Source organism: Pan troglodytes, chromosome 9 (genome assembly GCF_028858775.2).
Source record: "Pan troglodytes isolate AG18354 chromosome 9, NHGRI_mPanTro3-v2.0_pri, whole genome shotgun sequence".
Lineage (NCBI taxonomy): Eukaryota > Metazoa > Chordata > Mammalia > Primates > Hominidae > Pan > Pan troglodytes.
Window position 1 is genome coordinate 128,262,316 of NC_072407.2, and position 18,451 is coordinate 128,280,766.

Below are 18,451 nucleotides of genomic sequence, written 5' to 3' on the forward strand. Positions count from 1 at the left end.
TGATTTGTATCAAAGAGGTTTTATTTCATCTGGGACAAAAATGCTCTTCCTGGGTTTAAGTCGAAAAGGCCAGATTCATTGATTCATTTGTTCACTAAGTATTTACTGAGTGCTTACTGTATGCCAGGCACTATTCCAGGTGCTGGGGACAAATTGTTTTCTTCCGGAAGCTGCATAGTAGTTGGGGAGTCAGACAGTCCGTCCACCTGCTGCTGTGAGGGAGTGAGAAGTGAAGAGGAAGCAAGCTGGTGGAGGAGACAGAGGACCCCGAGGTTAGGGCTGCTGTTTTACCAGAGCTGACCGAGCCTGAGGAGCTGGCCTCAGAGCAGAGGCCTGGATGAAGCAAGGAGCAGCCTGGCTCGTTGGGTAGGAGGGTCAGCTCGGCCGTGGGAGCGGCCAGTGCACGGCCCCGAGAGGAGCCCACCATGGCTGACGTGAGTTAGTGGGTCAGTGGGGAGCCGGCGCGGCTGGAGCAGAGGCCCCAAGCGGGAGAGAGGCAGTGCATGAAGGTGGAAAGAGGGCCAGGGCGAGGTGACCAACAGCCTCGTAGTCCACGGCAGGAAGCACAGGAGCTGTGGAGCAGGGGACAGTTTGAGGGTGGCAGCCCCCACCTCAGTGTGGCTTTCGGTGGAGACCTGAGGGAAGCCAGGCCCCTTAGGAGTGAGTGCTCTAGGGGGACGTGGGGAGCTCTGAGAGTCCTGCAGTCACGTTCCCATCCCTGCAGGCGCACCTCAGGAAAGGCAGGAGGATGGCAGGAAGTGAGCAGTTGGAAAATAAGCGCCTGTGGATGCTCTTGCTGCTGAGGGGAGGCGGGAGGGGCTGGCTGGGTGAGATGCCAGGTTCCCTGCACCCTGGGTGGCTGGGGCAGGTCTCCCACAGGCCTCGGCAGACCAGGGCATGCTCACAGGCTGGGTGGCTTTCTGATCTGGAGCAGCCAGGAGCCCCAGGCTGGGAGCCCGGCTGGGTGACCCTGCCCGCAGAACCCGGCTGCTCTCCAGCGCCCGCTCTGCCTCTGTGCCCTGCCCATCTCGCCCCCACTCTCAGGGAGCTCCACTGCCCAACCCAGGCAACTGAGGCAACAGTGGAGAGAATCCAGGCTAGCCTGGGGGGAGCGCTTTTCTCCATGTGAGGCACTTCCTGAATCTTTCCTTCTACTGACTCGTTTCCTTCCCCCAACAGCCCTGGAAGGTAGGTGCTGTTATTGTTACCCCAGATTGTAGAAGTCAGGAGACTGAAGCCACAGAGAGGGTCAGTCACTAGCCTGAGGTTGCGCAGCTAATAAGTGCAGAGCCAGGACTTGCACCCAGGCTGACTGGCTCCAAAATCTCTGTTCTCATCCACCAAGCTCCACTGCAGATGTATGGATTTCCCTCAGGTCCACTGCAAGGGCCAAGGTGGTGCCGTTCAGTCTACTTCAAGCAGTCTCCCGCTTCTTGAGATCTTGGTGTGCCTGACCTCTGACCTCTGGCCCATGACCCATGACGCTGAGCTGTTAGAGAACAGAGTGAGAAGCAAGAAAGAGTATTTTGCTGCTCCTCAGAGAGTTGTGAGGAGGCCTTCATGCCCCCTTTTCAGAGTCAGATCCGGGGATTCCCAGGATTGGGTGACATTTATTTAGCAACTCCAGTGATCCAGCTGACATGTTTTATTGAATGTAAACAACTCTGTGAGGCAGATTTGATGACCACCCTTTAATAGGTGAGGAAGCCAAGGCTCTAAGACGTTAAGCCCCATGCCCAAGGGTACACAGCCAGTATGGAGAGTCATGTGGCCAGCCTGGGGCCAGCATCCATGTCTTCCCACTGTGCTGCTGTGCCCCCCAGAGCTGAGGGCCTTGGGTGTTTGATGGGACAGAAGCCACGTGCCTGGTATGTCATCTCTGTGCATCCCCACTGGGACTTGGAAGTAGAAATTGGAAGTAGCCTATGGTGTTGCAGGAGCGCTGGCTTTAGGGTGAGACGGCCTCAGTTCCAGGTTCGCCTCTGCCACATTTCACGGTGTGATACTGGATGACTCTTTTGAGTCCCAGCCCACCCTCTTCACTGACGTATGAAAGCGGGGTTAAAACCACCTATGACCTCAAACCAAATATGAAAGTATAGGTTGATAGTTCTTAGCTGGGTTTTGCGGTGTGTGAGTGAGTATGAGGACTTCGTGGTGGTGAAATGTGCCCGCTGGGTTTTCAGCTCCCTCGGGTTTCCCTGGGAGAGCCTATCCGAACCCAGATTAAGAAAGTCAGAGGGAACCATGGGTCTTTTGAGAAAGATCCAAGCTGATTTGGAAATACCCCTAAGATCTATGTTAAAACACCATGTATACATGTTAGAGTAATGATGACAATTGTACTAGATGTTTTTAAAAATAAAGGAAAGGACTTAACCAAAACCAGGTGGTTTTGGACCAGGAAGCTAGCCTAGAGTCTGTTTAGGAAAACTGCAAGACATCCTTCTAGTTTAAAACTGTGCTTCTCACCTGGGGACAGTTTTTCCTTTCAGGGGACACATTTGGCAATGTCTGGAGACATTTTGGGTTGTCACAACTTGGGGAGGGTGCTACTAACATCCCAATAGAGGCCAGGGATGCAGCTGAACATCCTTCAATGCACAGGACAGCCCCTGCAACAGAGAATTATCCAGGCCAAAATGTCAGTGGTGCTGAGATTGAGAAACCCTGGATTAAACATCACAGCACTTATGTGGTGTTTACTGTGTGCCAGACATTGTTCTAAGAACTTCACAGGTAATTGACTTGTTTAATCCTCCCAGCCTTATGACACAGGAGCTTTTACTATCGTCATTTGGCAGATGAAGAAGTAGGGGCACCAACAGGTTAAACGGCTGAACCGTGCTCCCGGGTGGGGCCAAGGTCCCATTCAGAATAAAATAAGGAGCAGGCAGAGCCAGGACTTGAACTCAGTCTGGCTGCAGAGTCTGTGCCTGGAACCACTGCGCTCTGCTGCACTGCCCGTCATTAAGGGGACTACTGGGCTTTAAACCATATATATATATATATATATATATATATATTTTTTTTTTTTTTTTTTTTTTGAGATGGAGTTTCGCTCTTGTTGCCCAGGCAGGAGTGCAATGGTGCAATCTGGGCTCACTGCAACCTCTGCCTCCCAGGTTCAAGTGGTTCTCCCGCCTCAGCCTCCTGAGTAGCTGGGATTACAGGCATGTGCCACCACGCCCGGTTAATTTTGTATTTTTAGTAGAGACGGGGTTTCTCCACGTTGGTCAGGCTGGTCTCGAACTCCTGACCTCAGGTGATCCGCCTGCCTGGGCCTCCCAAAGTGCTGGGATTACAGGCGTCAGCCACTGCGCCCGGCCTTTAAGCCATATTTTCAGCTTTGGGTCCAGAAAGCCACATACCTAGAAATTTGGTATGTGAGAAGAGTTAGAGACCTCTCATTCCTGTGCCTGGAAGATGGAGCAGGAAGGGCTGGAGTTTGCCTGATGAGGGGCCCAGTGACCCACAGGTAAGAACCTTGTGTTTTCCAGATTCTGAGTGTGGCTCAGCTCGTGAATGCAGTGGCACAAGGCACTCTGTGGGAGTGGATCTGGGGTGCATGATCCTCTTGGATTTTGGCTTCCCTCAGGGAATCAAAGCCAGGGTGGGAGTTCTCTCCTCACCGTGGTGCCTGTGGCATAGAGAGTGGGCATTGCTTCCCTGTCACGGGCTGTGCTGTGTCATTGCAGATGTAAAGACGACTGTGGTTTACCCTGCCACAGAGAAGCACCTGCAGAAGTACCTGCGCCAGGACCTCCGCCTGATCCGAGAGACGGGAGATGACTACAGGAACATTACTTTACCCCACCTGGAGTCCCAGAGCCTCAGCATCCAGGTGACTGGCTGCGTGTCTCAGACGCAGAGCACTGCTCCCGTGGCTGGTGCCTCCTCTTACGAGTGTCTATTGGGGTCATATTAGGGGCCAGGCGCTGTGCTGGGCGAGGGGATGGGGGTACAGTAGAGAGCATGGCGGACAGAATCCCCGCCTTGTGCAGCTTACATCCCATGCACAGTCACACGGTGTGTGACCATACACAGATATCTCAGGATCTGTGTGCTCTGTGAGATAATGAGGGCTGCAGAGAGAAATAGACAGGATAAGTGGGACCAGAAGGCCTGGGGCGGGCAATTGCCATTTTATATCGCATGGCGAGAGAAGGCTTTGGGGGTGGGGGAACTGATGCTGGTCTTGGTCCCACCTGATGTGCTTGGGCATGCCATGGAGGCTCTCTGGGGACCTCAAAGCAATCCAGTCCTTTGGAAGAATGTGTGTCTGCTCTGCAGTAGCCTTGATCCAGCCTCAGGATGACTATGCCATTGCTTTGGGTCCATGAATGGGTAAAAGGCTGATGTTGAGTTAGTCCCACCCTGTCCAGACTCTTATTCCTGGTTTCACCTGCGGCAAACCGGCCTGCAGGATCTCAGTCTCAGAGGAAAAAACTCTTCCCTCACCGACTCCCCCTTGCATTCGTCCAAAAGAAGGCAGGACCCCATTGGCCCCGGGGATTTGGTGCAGGGACTCCATTCACAAGCTGGCAGTCGTCTGGCCAGGCCAGATGCAAGGCCATTTAGCTCCAAGATCCTGACTCCTCCCTGGGCCTAGGCCCAGCGCCAACTGGAGCCTCTGCCTGGAACTGGCCCCATGTGAGTACTCAGAGTTAAATATGATTGATGCTTATTGATGAGTCAGTTTCTTGCCCACTCACTGACTCTGACACTGTGCCTTGTCTTTATCACTCACCCTTGTTCTCTTTGAGCATTTCTCACTTTTCTCCCCAAGATTCAGGTCACTGTGGTGGAGGGTGTTGTGATGTGAGGAACTCACAGCCACTCCTCCCTGGCCCAGAAGAAGGGAGGGTGTGCTGTGTGTGTGGGCACTGCAAGGTGAATTGTACTTGACAGGAGTAAGGAAAGGGAGGCTGACAGGGCCTGCAGGAATGACGTTTCCTTGGGAGACCTGTGTGCTGCCAGCCCCCTTCCCCAGCCTGGTTCAGCCCTGGTCTCCCTGGGCAGCAGTTTGCGTGGGGTGCATCTGGCTCAAGCTGACTTGTTTTTTGTTGTTGTTGTTTGTTTGTTTGTTTTTAAAGTCCCAGCAGTTGTTCTGTTTTCCAAGTGAAAAGGAACTATGTCTCCACCTTCTTAGAGTTTCTGCTGTTCAGGGTCCTAGGGAATCTCCTGGAACCGTTGTTCTGTTGTGCTGGTTGTGCAGACCTGAGATTCAAGTAAGGAAGCCCTGATGTGGTTGGTGTGAGTAGCTGGGATTACAGGTGCTTGCCACCATGCCTGGCTAATTTTTTGTACTTTTAGTAGAGATGGGGTTTTGCCATGTTGCTCAGGCTGGCCTCGAACTCCTGAGCTCAGGCAGTCCACCTGTCTTGGCCTCCCAAAGTGCTAGGATTACAGGTGTGAGCCACCGTGCCTGGCCATGTGTATTCCTTATTATATACCATTATGCAGTTCCATTCGGAGAAGAGCACAATGAAAACTCCACTACTCTTCCAACTCCTGACTGACGGGAGCCGTTCATGTATTCCTTCTTGGCTATTTCTAGTTTACAAGCACTCAGCTTAACTGGCAACACTCATTATGTTTACTGAGTACCTACTATGGACCTGGTCCTATGCCAGGCTTTGGAGAGTCACCAAGATGATGAAACCTAGACAGGATCTTCACAGTCTAACAGGGAAGATAGACTTGTAAACGGGCAATTGTGACAATGGGATAAGCACTCTGATGCCTAGATGAACTACCGTGGTGATGCAGAGGGACAGTGACCAGCGCAGACAGTTGGGACTTCACAGGGAGAGGATCCTCCCCTTGGGTCTTACAGGACAAATAGAAGTTTACCAGGTGCACAAGGGGAGGGAGGAGCAAGTCCAGAGGCACACAGAGCTGGAATCATCCGATGCTTTGGGGGAGCTGCAAGGAGTTTGGTGTGACTGGGGCTTGGGCTGCTGGAGGGTCAGAGGAGACAGCACTGAGATGGTAGGCAGGGGCCAGGCGGAGGCACATGGACTTTGTCCAGGGGGCCAGGAGTTCCTGAACCTTGCTTACCATCAGGATTGCCTGGGGGTTTTCATAAATACCGAGCACAGAGCACTATTCCATATCTGCTGAATGTCACCCTTCAGGGAGTGGAGCTGGGAATTCTCTTTCTCTCTCTCTCTCTCTCTCTCTCTGATATTTCTGACAACCATCAGATGTGAGAACAGTTGCCATAGGCAGTGAGGGTGCCCTAAACGGTTTTAAGCATGTGGATAATATGGCCCGATTTGCAGAATTAATTGGTGGAGTGGGGGTGAGCATAGAACAGGAAGACTGGGAAAAACCAGTATGGGTCTGAACCAAGGTAGGGACAGTGGGGAAGGATTCTGGAGCAATTTAAGAGGTAGGTCTTCACAGGGCTGGATGGGGCTTAGCAACTGGTTGACGTGGAGAGGGGAGGGAAGAGGTTGGGTGATGAGTGGATAGAAGGATAATTCATGACCCAGTATAGGGGACAGAAACAGAAGAGTGGGTTTGCATGGAAGACAGTGAGTTCAGTTTGGAATTTATTGAGCACTTACTATGTATAGTCCAAGAACTGCTCTAAGCATTTATGTGCATCACACCTCATTTATTTATTTATTTATTTATTATTTATTTATTTTTGAGATGGAGTTTCACTCTTGTTGCCCAAGCTGGAGTGCAATGGTGTGATCTCGGCTCACTGCAACCTTCTCCTGCCAGGTTCAAGTGATTCTCCTGTCTCACCCTCCCAAGTAGCTGGGATTACAGGCGCCCGCCACTACGCTGGGCTAATTTTTGTATTTTTAGTAGAGACGGAGTTTCACCATGTTGGCCAGGCTGGTCTCAAACTCCTGACCTCAAGTGACCTGCCCACCTTGGCCTCCCAAAGTGCTGGGATTACAGGTGTGAGCCACCGCACCCAGCCTCACACCTCATTTATTCTTCACAGCAGCCCTTTTGGAGACAGGTCTCAAAGCCAGGCAGTCTGGTCCCAGTATCTGTGCCCTAAGCCAGAGATACTATTTGGCTCCTTAGATGTGAGGTACTTATAACTTCCCAGTAAAAACTGCAGTGGGATGTCTGGATCTGGAGCCTTTGAGATCATCTAGTTACAAATGTCTGTTTGTGAGTCATCCAGCTAGACTTCAACCTCAGCCTGGTGTTTGGATTCTCAGTCTGTCATCTAAGAGCAGCGTGACATTGTCCTTAATTTCGGAGCCCCGGTTTCCTTGTCTGAAAAATGTAACTAACGGCTCCTCCCTCCTGGGTGTTGTGGAAATTGAGAGAGGTGCCATATATCATGTGCCTGCTATTGTTTCCAGCACAGAATGATGCCAGGATGGCAGCCACCATTCTCTACTCCAGGTAACTGTTCAGAGGGACAGGCACAGCAATGTGCAGAGCTAAGACACCTGGGAGATGTGGCCAGGCCACACATGGCTGGAGGGGAAGTGCAAGGCAGCAGGCAGAAGCAGAGAGCAGGAGGTGATGAGGAAGGAGCACGATGTCTCATGGGAGGTCAAGGCAGGAGAGAGGGTACCGAGGGAGCTGCCAATGTCACCTACTGCAAAGAAGTCCAGCCAGGTGAGTTGCAGAAAGCTGATGGCATCACCCTCTGCCCAGTTTATCGGCAGGGCTGGCCAAGTTCTTGGGCGTGGTTTCAGATGGTGGCACTCCCCATTACATAGCTCTCTGTGTTTGTGTGAATTTTGTTCTTTCATTCTCCTTTTTTTTAATCTGGGCCCCTGGCCTGGAGGCTTCCCGTGGATGCAGCTCCCTGCCACTGTCCCAGAGGCCTCTCCCAGGAGACAGGATGTACCTTGGCCCAGGGTGCAGGCTCAGGAGCCAGATACTCATGGTTGGAATTGGCTGACCCAGCGTGAACTTCCTTGCACTTGCATTCTTCTTACCTGTAGAATGGGGACAATGTCCAGGCGCGGTGGCTTATGCCTGTAATCCCAGCACTTTGGGCCAAGGTGGGCAGATCACTTGAGGTCAGGAGTTTGAGACCAGCCTGGCCAACATGGCGCAACCCATCTCTACTAAAAATACAAAAATTAGCTGGGTGTGGTGGCACACGCCTGTAATCCCAGCTTCTTGGGAGGCTGAGGCAGGAGAATCACTTGAACCTGGGAGGTGGCGGTTGCAGTGAGCTGAGATCACGCCATTGCACTCCAGCCAAGAGTGAAACTCCGTCTCAGAAAAAACAAAAAACAAAAACAAACAAAAAAACCTGTCTCTACTAAAAATATAAAAATTAGTCGGGTGTGGTGGTGGGCACCTATAATCCCAGCTACTGAGGCAAGAGAATCGCTTGAACCTGGGAGGCGGAGGTTGCAGTGAGCCGAAATCACGCCACTGCACTCTAGTATGGGCGAAAGAGCAAGACTCCATCTCAAAAAAAAAAAAAAAAAAAAAAAAAATGGCGACAATGATAGCAGCCACCTCTCAGGGTTGTTGTGACGCTGAGAGCAGTGCCAGGCAGAGTGCAGCTGCTCTCACAGTCATCACTCCTTCCTGCAGTCACTCGTCCTCCAGCCCCGCTCTTATTTCCTCTCTCACCACCTCCTTTGCTCTCACCGCCTTTCCCTCTTTTCCTGTCCCCAGTCAGTTTTGTAGCCTCTGGCATACCATCCCACCACCTTTGCCACTCGTGGGGGTCTCCCTTATACTGGCTGTGCTAGGTGCTTTCATGTGCGTGTTCTCTGAAAACCTTCACCACCCTTATGTAGATATCATCAGCCCCATTTTACAAAGGAGGCATCAGTCGCTCACCCAGTGACAGCTGGGAGATGAAACCAGGTCTCCTTGGCTCAGAACCTGTTCACTCTCACTCTTATACTAGTCACAGGCAGATGCCCCTTTTCTGTGAATCAGGGGCAGGCCGTGGGGAGGCCTGCTTATGGGGTGCGTTGGGGCTCTCTGTAGGGAATGCCGTCTCCCTCCCTCCCTTGTATTTCCGCTGGCTTCTTCCTCTGGCATCACATTCCCAGGAGATTTCAGGTCAGAGAGGAAATGCCTCTGTGGATGTACTGGCCATGCATTGCTCTGGCCCCGGCACTGCATGAGGAAGTGGCTGCCGGGTGTCCTCCAGACCCCTCCCAGGAAGGGGCCTCATTCGGTTTCTTGGGAACTGCCTGTCTTTTGTTGTGAATGGACCACATTGTGACCGGCCTGTGGGTCTTGTCAGGGGTTTGGGGCCTTGTGAGGGGTTTGGGGCCCTCTGAGCTGAAATGCTTCCTGTGGGTAGAGAGTTGCAGGAGACCTCGAGGCCCAGCTGCCCTCTCCCCCAGTCCATCCCAGCTGAGAGGCGAGGATGCAATGCAGTGTGTTCAGCCCTCCAGGCTCAAGGTGTGAGGTTGTGCGGACCGTAAGGCAGTCCCCGTGCCTCTAGCCTTCGGTGATGCTACCTGTCCAGCACTTCTGGGAGTGGAAGGAGGACCATGGATGGCTGCCTGGTAGTGTCGGTTCCCTGGCCTCCCCATCCCACCTCGTGTCCATGGCTCCTTCTCCTACATCAGTGAGCTCGGAGACCATTCTGACTGTGAGGAGGAAGGGGCAGTAGTATGTCCTCAGCCACTCCCCTCTCTGGTTTCCTAGCAGGTCTCTCCCCCAGATGTAGGGCAGAGTTCACTGTCCTGTATGAGTTCATGTTTGCAAAGGGCCCTGAGAGCTGGGGGAAGTAGAGGAGAGCTGGGGGTACTGGGGTTTGAGGCCTGTGAGCTCAGGGTCCTTCTCAGCCCAACCTCCTGCAGCCTCCTAACCTCAGACAGGCCTCCAGGACCATCTCTGTAAAGTGATGTCCTTGGGTCAACACAGGCCTGGGAAAGGTCCTCTGCAGACTGTTGACAGCAGCTGATCCAAGGGTGACACAAGGGCTGGGAGCCCTGGGTAGCCCTGAAAGGTCTTGGTGAGGTCACTGTCTCTGTGTCTCTACATAGCTTTCGTTTCTGCTTTGCCATGCGGGGCCTGTGTCAGCAGAGACTGCTGATAAACCGGCATCTGCAGCGGCTCCAGGCGGGCAGAGGTGCTGAGCCCACTGCTGATGAGAATCCCAGCGCGGCGGGAAACGTGCACACATGAGCTGCTAGAGGCAAAGGCTCTCACTGCCCTGGTGGGTAGCTGGCCCCTCCACAGAAGGAAACCGCGGTGCCCTCAGCCTCCTACCTCTCTTTGCCCCATAGTCCTGAATAGAGTGAAATAGGATCCATGGAGGCAGCTCTTCCCCTGAGTCCTGTGAGCGGTGGAGGGGGTCACTGCTATAGAGGGCAGACACAGCCTGGGTCTGTGAAGCCTCCGCAGAGCATGTGCACTATGCTGACCAGGAAGAGCCTGGCCCCATCCAAGCTGCAGAGACCCTTGTGATGACGCATGGCTGAGTGCCAGCTGGAGTGGGAAGGGGGAAGTCCCTTCTGGACCCCTAAGAACAGATGCTTGGGGACAGGGCAGCCCAGATGTAGATCCTCTGAGCGTGGCGGCCTTTTATGGCTTGGTTCTGTCTCCTGGAGAGGCCAGGGAATGCACCGAGCTCAGTTTGGGGTATCTCTCAAGGGGTGATGAGTGGATTTGTGAACCATCTCTCTCCCCCTCCTTTCAGTGGGTGTATAACATTCTCGACAAGAAGGCTGAAGCGGACCGGATTGTTTTCGAGAACCCAGATCCCTCTGATGGTTTTGTCCTCATCCCTGACCTCAAGTGGAACCAACAGCAGGTAAAGGTTTCTGGCTGGAATGTCCTGGTCTCTGGCCACCCTGCTGTAAGTGCTGGTCCTTCTGACTGCCCTCTTTCTCACGCTGGCCTGTCTCTAAGCAGATTATAATTAACCAACAAGGGTTGGCCTGAGCTCTCTGTGGGGACTGGGTGGATACCTGTCATACATAAGTGCTTTTGCTTTAATGGGTCAGCTTAAAGCCCTTTCTGGCTGTCCTCCCACCCAGGAGGTAAAATGGGGTGATGTTTGTGCCCATGACTACATAGGCCATTCCTTACCAGCCAAGTGGTCTGGGCAGCCACCTGTGCTTCCACCCGCATCTGGAGCCCTCGGGTGGGGTGTTTCCATTTTCTCCATTCCCCTTGACACCAGCAGATCCAGGCAGGCCCGTGTTCTGAAGCACTGGCAGGCAGGAACCATGGTGACCAACCCGAGGCATCTCCTCCTCAGCCCGAGCTGTGGAGTAGCTTAGTCCAGACTTCCACCTGGGCCCCTGGGCCCCGTGCCCTGCCTCCAAGCACCTCTCCAAGCACCTCTCCAAGCACCTCTCCAAGCACCTCTCCAAGCACCTCTCCAAGCACCTCTGCTTCTCCTACTTTCCTAAGGAGCAGGTTTGGGAGGAGCCGTCCTCCCTCACAGGTATCCCTTTCCAGTTCCCTGTGGCCTTCTGTCTCTCCCAGACCAGCCCACCACCAGAGTTGTCACTTACCACCACCTCTTTTATACCTGAGAGTATCAGAAGCTTTTATACCCTGACAGGGTCAGAAACAGGCAGAGCCACTGTGTTGCAGAGAGTGCTGTTCTTAACACAGACTGGAACCTGGCTGTGCTCAGCCTGCAACAGAAGAAGGGCCTGGATAAGGCCGAGGTAGGCAGGCAGGCATGGGCGCTGGGAGCAGACAGACATATTCTCTCCTGCACTTTCACCTGTGGAGTAATCCAGGCTCAGATGTGCCGTTCTGCTTTCGGTGGGCCCGTCTAGTTTCTGCACTCGTCAAAGGCTGGAGAGACTCTTGTAGAGAAGGTGCCTTGGAGTGAGCCTCGTCTGCCCCTCCGCGGGCTCGCTCCCTGTGCTTTCCCAGTTGTGGCTGCCCATGATGCCTTCAGTTTTGACGTGGGATAAAGGGGTGGGATTTTGGCTCAGGGTTACACAGGCAAGTGAGCATAATTCGTCTCTTGACAAGAGGCTTGTGGGAATTCCCAAATGTGACCCAAGGGGTGGGAAAGAATTTGAAGGGATTTTCCAAAGTTGCAGCATTGATCGATGATTCCCTAGAGCCAAGTAAGTTCAAAGAAGAGGGCTCTCCTTGTGTGGGGCGCTGCAGTGAGAGGCTAAGGGGACGCCTGCATCCACTCTGCCCTTCCCTGCAGCTTCTCTCTGCCTGTGCCACCTTCAGGCCTTGAAGGAGGGAGCCAGGACTGGCTCTGTAGGCATTTGAAGAGGTAGGACCTGATGGTCCCTTGTCTCAAACTGAGTGGTGGCTCTGCAAACCCCCATCTGTCCTGTGGGGCTGCCCTGCACCTAGAGATCCGGGGTCAGAGCCTGGGTCACAGGAGGCGGGGCCCACTGTTAATGAGAATCCCAGCAGGGCCATAGAGGTGTGGGGTAGGAGGAGGACCTTCTGCCGCACCAGACTCTTGAAGACTGAAGAGCTTGCCAGGGCATCGCAGTCTTAAGGTCATGGAGGGACAACAATAGACTTGTCCGTCTGTATTCCAGAAGCCCTGAATGCATTTGAGCCCACGGCAGAGAAGAGAAATCTGCCGTCCTTCTGACCCCAGTGCCTCCAGGCTCTGCTTCAGCTGCCAGTGGAACCTCCCTTTTTCTGTCCCCTTTAAGACAGGAAAGACTTTAGGAGCTGCACTCTGGCTGCCAGCCACAGGGCTGGAATTACTTGTCCTCAAGGGTCATGAAAGGGCCAGCTTAAACGTCACACTTTGCTTCATAGCGATGCAGGTGTGGTCCTTCTTAACATTTGCTTAATTCTTTTTTTTTTTTGAGACAGAGTCTCACTCTGTTGCCCAGGCTGGAGTGTAGTGGCGTGATCTCAGCTCACTGCAACCTCCACCTCCTGGATTCAAGCAATTCTCGTGCCTCAGCAACCCAAGTAGCTGGGACTACAGGCGTGAGCCACCACGCCCGACCTTAATTCTTACTTGACTTTTGATGATGCTGTATTTTAGCGTCTCAAATCTTTGACTTGTGACAGCACTGAATTGGTAGCTCTCTTTGAATTAGGCAATGTATCCAGCAGGAAGATAGGCCATGCCTGGGCTTCTATCCTTTGTCTTTGGGACAGGGAAGGGCTGGGGATAGGGAGGCACCCTGGTGTTTGCTTTGAGGAGCTTTCCTAGCCACCTTGAATCTCCTCCTGCCACTGGTCCTGGAAGTTACTGTCTCCAAACTGATGGCCCTGAATTAAAGAGATAATCCATTTTTTCATCCATTCAACATGTATTTATCAGGTGCCTGTTTGCTAGAGACTGTGCCTCCTTAGAGGTTATAACATCCCTTCTTCTGTTCTCTTAAAGGATCACCTGTGTGTCCTTTTTTTTATTTGTTTATTTTCTTGTAGGTTTAGTTCATGCATGTGGCAAAAATGCACACAGTACAGAGGATATTCAGTGAAAGTATGCTTCCTCACCCCACAGCCCTTCCTTTCCCTTCCCCAAAACAACTATTGTTGCTATTTCTTTGTCTCTGGTAACCTTTCTATATTGGGTATATAAACATATATGTACATGTATATATGGATACACATGCATTTTCAGTTCACATGATTTAAGTTCTTTGGTCTAAAGTTCTCAGACCAGGCAACTCTTCCTTTGAGTCACCCCAGAGGTTAAGAGATGGCTCTCCAAAGCTCCAGCAATTCTCTTTCTTCCTGCCAGGAAACTATTACTTTGACTTTACTGTCTTGACTCGTAAAAAGAGACTGACAATGTCTATCTGTCTTCCCAGAGTGACTGATGGGCCACCTTCTGGGGCGCCAGCCTGAGGCCCTTTCCTGCCCCTGGGCTAGCTTTTTTCAGATGACTTCTCTGAGCGAGGAGGCCCTTTGGCTGCCAGCAGGAAATTTTGGGTCATGTCTAATATCAAAGAATGGATTATTTTCCCTCCCTTACCCAGCCTGTGAACTGACACCCAACACCATGGGCTGACACCCAGCACCAGGCTCCATGCCCTATTCTGTGCCAGTGGAGCAGAGAGTTGCGAGTTAGCGTCGTGTTTGTGATTTGTCAGCAGACATCATCTAAACAAATGTTACTATTATTTGGGAGTTCGGTGACAGTGACGCATAGAACAGCCGAAAACATACACCTTCACCATGTGCACACGTGCGCGCGCACACAAATTCAAGTTCAAGCAATTTTGTTTCTGGGCTTCTCTTTGGACTCCTAAGTCCAAAGTGAGAGAGTACATTTCTTGGCCACAGGCCATGAGAGAGTACACAGGGGACTTGGGGCAAACTGAGGCCTGGTGCATGTAGCTCAGCTACACGTGGAGCTTCCTGTGGGCTCATCTGCAGAAGGTCTAAGGCAGAGAACACAGATTCTTAGAACTCTGGCAGGAAAGAATGTTCATGGCATGTAAAGACCATGGCATAGTTGGATATCAGCCAGTCATATAGAAAAGCCCATCCTGAATTTTCAATTTGAGGCCCCAGGAAATGTGGTTGGGTGAGTCATGGTCCTCAAATTATCTCCACAAGGAATCTGGTAGCTCAGACTGCAGGGCAGGGCACTGCTGGGTTCTCCCCGTGCCTGGCCCCTCAGAGCCTTGATGTCTGGGGCCTTCCAGGCGCATGGATGGAATTACCAGGCAAGGCCAGGGTTTAGGTGAGCAGGGTGGGTTTTCTCAGCAAGAGGAAGAGTTCATTTGCTCTCTGGCACAAGATCTTGACTTTGATTCTTTGTACTGTTGTGACCTCCAGGTTTTCAGCCAGGTTGTGCTCAGGAAGGACAGCAGGAAGGTATCCTGTGCGATAGGGGAAGAGAGAAACAAGCTAACTGCCCTGGTGTTGTGTGTGCTGCTGAGCTGGCCCTTGGCTCCCTTCTCAGCCTTCAAACCCCACTCCACCCCTTCATGGGCCTTGACTCCAAACAAATCAAGTTGCTTCCTCTCCCCTTCCGTATACATTCTATGCCCTATACATTTGTACCCTATACATTCTTGCCTCCGAGTCTTTGCTCTGTTTCCTCTACCTGAATACCCTTTCTCAAAATTCTACCTTTTTTCTAGACCTGATCCTCTGCCTTCTCTTCCAGGAGGCCTTCCTGGGTTCATCCAGGTAGCTAGAGTCTTTCCTTCCTCCTGCACTGGGATTATTTTGTGTCTTACAGTAGAGCTACTCGCATACATGCGATAAGACTGTAAACTCTCGGAGGGAGAGAGTTGCCCTTGCTCTTTCTTGAACCTCCTGGCTCCCTACCCCGACAGCTCTGGGGAGTGAGTATATAGAACTCTCTGCTGGGCGCGGTGGCTCATGCCTGTAATCCCAGCACTTTGGGAGGCCGAGGCAGGCGGATCATGAAGTCAGGAGTTTGAGACCAGCCTGGCCAATATGGTGAAACCCCATCTCTACTAAAAATATAAAGAGCATGGTGGCACGCACCTGTAGTCCCAGCTACTTGGGAGGCTGAGGCAGAAGAATCGCTTGAACCCAGGAGGCGGAGGTTGCAGTGAGCCAAGATTGCGCCACTGCACTCCAGCCTGGGCGACAGAGCGAGACTCTGTCAAAAAAAAAAGAAAAAAGAACTCTCACATGGTATTCTCTAGCAAGAAGCGTACACAGTAGGCCTGCTCCTTAAGACCATCCCACACGCCCAGGGTATGCAGATGCCCTGCGGGGTTTCTCCTGGTGCTGTAGGCCTCAGGGGTGGGTGCTTCCTGGCTTACGTGAGAACTCCAGGGTTGGCAGCCTCCCCAGGTCTGTTCCCTGCTGAGCCTGGTCTCCCCTTGCTCTCTACGCAGCTCGATGACTTGTACTTGATCGCCATCTGCCATCGCCGGGGCATCAGATCCCTACGCGACCTTACTCCGGAGCACCTGCCGCTGCTCAGGAACATGCTCCACCAGGGGCAGGTGAGTGGCTTCACCAAACCACGTGGAAGCTCAGAGAAATTAGACTCAGATTCCAGTGTGTTCCTGGGCCCCTTTCCTCACCCTTCCCAGAGTCCATCTTGGAGAGACTTCTCTCTGGATGCCAGTCTTGGGGACCCCATTAGGCTCTTGAGGTTGAAGAGCAGGGCTCTTTGTCCCTGGTCCTGCCACCTTTCCTCACCCTCACACGCCTTCCTCGGCCTTTCTCCATCTGGGATGCACTTCCACCCCTCACCCCATAGACTCTGGTCCTTAAGTCTTGGCCCCTCCTACTCCAGGATCACCTGTCTCTCTCATGACAACCATGACAACCACATCATGCCAGAGTTTCTTGGGAGTATGGGCACATGACTTCGATATGTGTGTACACGTGTGTCTCCTTGTCTAGATTGAAGACAGGCTGAATTCTGTAGCACCTGGTGTTCTGGGATACTTTCTCTCTGGGATATTTGTTGAATTGAATGAAATTATCGGGGCTCTAAACAGATCCCAGGAGCACGGGGAGATGGGGGAAGAGTGTCTAGAATCTTGGGTGTGGTCCTGGCCTGATATTTGGACCCTAACCAGCTGAGTGGCCTGGGGCAGGTCACTTCACCTCCCTGAACCACATTATCTAGATGGGTCCCTTCTAAATCCACCATCCTAAGGGGCTGGGTCTGAGTCTTTTTTCCACTCTGAAATGTGATGATCTGCATAACACGCCAGAGCTAGCAGTCACAACGATGCCCAGCCAGGAGAGAGGTTTGCCCCTTTTTGACCAGTGATGCTTCGAGGTGTTAATGCAGACCTGGAGGCAAGGCTCTGCCCACACCCAGCTTCCCCTGCTGCTGGGCCCCGATCTATCTTCCCTCCTGCTCACCCACGGCACCACCCCTTGGCTGCCTTTATCTTTGTGGGGTGACTTGTTCAGATCCTGAAGCAGTCTCTGGATATTACAAATGGCAAAGAATGGTGTCTTTCTCTTGGGGAGATGCCAGGCCAACACTTTGACCTGCCCTAGCAGCTCAGACAGCTCCACTCTGGCAGACAGACCTCACTTACTCCAGGAAGCCCCTCGGGTGCCTTGGCCCTGGTCTCGCCTTGCTGCAGGGATTCCTGGGGTGAGCTCCAAATGCAGAACACAGTTCTGGGGTATATACTGAGCCCACTGAGGCCCTAGTACTTTTCTCTTCACCTCTGACCACCTCAGGGATTTGCCCACAATGGAGATGAGAGTCTCCGCTTAATTCTATGCCTCACAGCCTCCTGAAGGTGGAGGTTGGTAGAAAAAGACCCACCCCTGAGCAAGGTGGAGGTGGGCAAAGGGAGCCAGGGCCAAAGTCAATGCTTTCCTCTTCTGCAAGGAGCCCGCTGAGACTTCGCCAGGTCTGTGTGGGAGCAGCCCCTCCCACACCCCTTCCACAGTCCCTGCTCTTTCACCAAGTTCTCAGCATAGCCCCATCCCCAACTTCATTGTTTCCAAGCTCCACCCTGTCCTATGCTAAAAGAGAGAATGAGGCTTCCTCCCATCCACTTCATGACTGATGAAATGCTTCTAAATCATGAAAGTCCCCATAGTCTTGGGAATCTGGGGCTTGTCTGTAGACACTGGGCCTTCCAAGATTCCCAGCAGCAACTGTTTGAGGAAGCCAGTGTTTTTTCCACGTTGGGGTGGGGAATGCTGATTGAGGCCGCTCCCCACTTCTTTTGGGAGAGTCTCAGCTTTGCTGCTGTCACCTGCACTTGTGGATTTCCTAGACTAGAAGACAGAGGAAGCTGAAGCAGACAGCAGGTAGAGAGCTGTTTGTAGGGTTTTTATGAGCTGTCCCAGGCCAACCCAGGATTCAGATGGGAGGAGGGTCTAGGTGGGGACATGGCGCTGGGCCTCAGGCAGCACGGTGACTCCTGACCTGCCTGCCCCTGTCTCATCAGGAGGCCATCCTGCAGCGCTACCGGATGAAGGGAGACCATCTGCGAGTATACCTGCACTACCTGCCCTCCTACTACCACCTGCATGTGCACTTCACCGCCCTGGGCTTCGAGGCCCCCGGCTCAGGCGTGGAGCGGGCCCACCTGCTGGCTGAGGTGATCGAGAACCTGGAGTGTGACCCTAGGCACTACCAGCAGCGCACACTCACCTTCGCCCTCAGGGCTGACGACCCCCTGCTCAAGCTCTTGCAGGAGGCTCAGCAAAGCTGAATTAACTCAGGCAGAAGAGCACAGATGTGTGGGATTGGGGGAGGAGTGGGGACAAGATTTTTTATCTCCAAGTGAATTTTCTAAAAATGTATTTTGTACCGGCTTATTCCTAGTATTGAATAAACTAGCGGGCTCACTCAGTGTGGACAGCGTGGCCTGGGAAGCAGACAGATGGTGGGGGAGAGTGGGTGGGTAGAACCTGTGGGAAGGCCTTGAGAATGGTGGAAAGTCTCCAGGTGGTGGTTTCAACTGACAGGTGGGAGCTGCCCTGGAAGGGTGCCGAGGGCCTTCTCCAAGCCCCAGGGCTCGCCGTCCGTGGTGGCTTCCTTCTCCCCACTCTGTGCCTCTCCTGTTTGTACAACTTCTTATTCTGCTCCTCCCCATCACCCCTCCTCCTTCCCCTGCCATCCACCTCTCCTTTGAGGAGTTCCCCAAAAAAC

General features: G+C 52.8%; 1 protein-coding gene across 2 annotated transcripts in view; it reads left to right on the forward strand.

Annotated features, from left to right (window-relative positions):
* Positions 1-18,151, forward strand: part of DCPS (decapping enzyme, scavenger) — a 39,772-nt gene extending 21,621 nt beyond the window's left edge. For both annotated transcript variants that reach the window (XM_016922497.4, XM_016922496.4), the window contains exons 3-6: positions 3,699-3,844; positions 10,616-10,729; positions 15,705-15,815; positions 17,745-18,151. In XM_016922497.4, coding sequence (XP_016777986.1) covers positions 3,699-3,844; positions 10,616-10,729; positions 15,705-15,815; positions 17,745-18,011 — 638 coding nt within the window. In that variant the 3' untranslated portion in view covers positions 18,012-18,151. The remainder of the gene's footprint in view (positions 1-3,698; positions 3,845-10,615; positions 10,730-15,704; positions 15,816-17,744) is intronic.
* Positions 18,152-18,451: the final 300 nt, after the last annotated feature.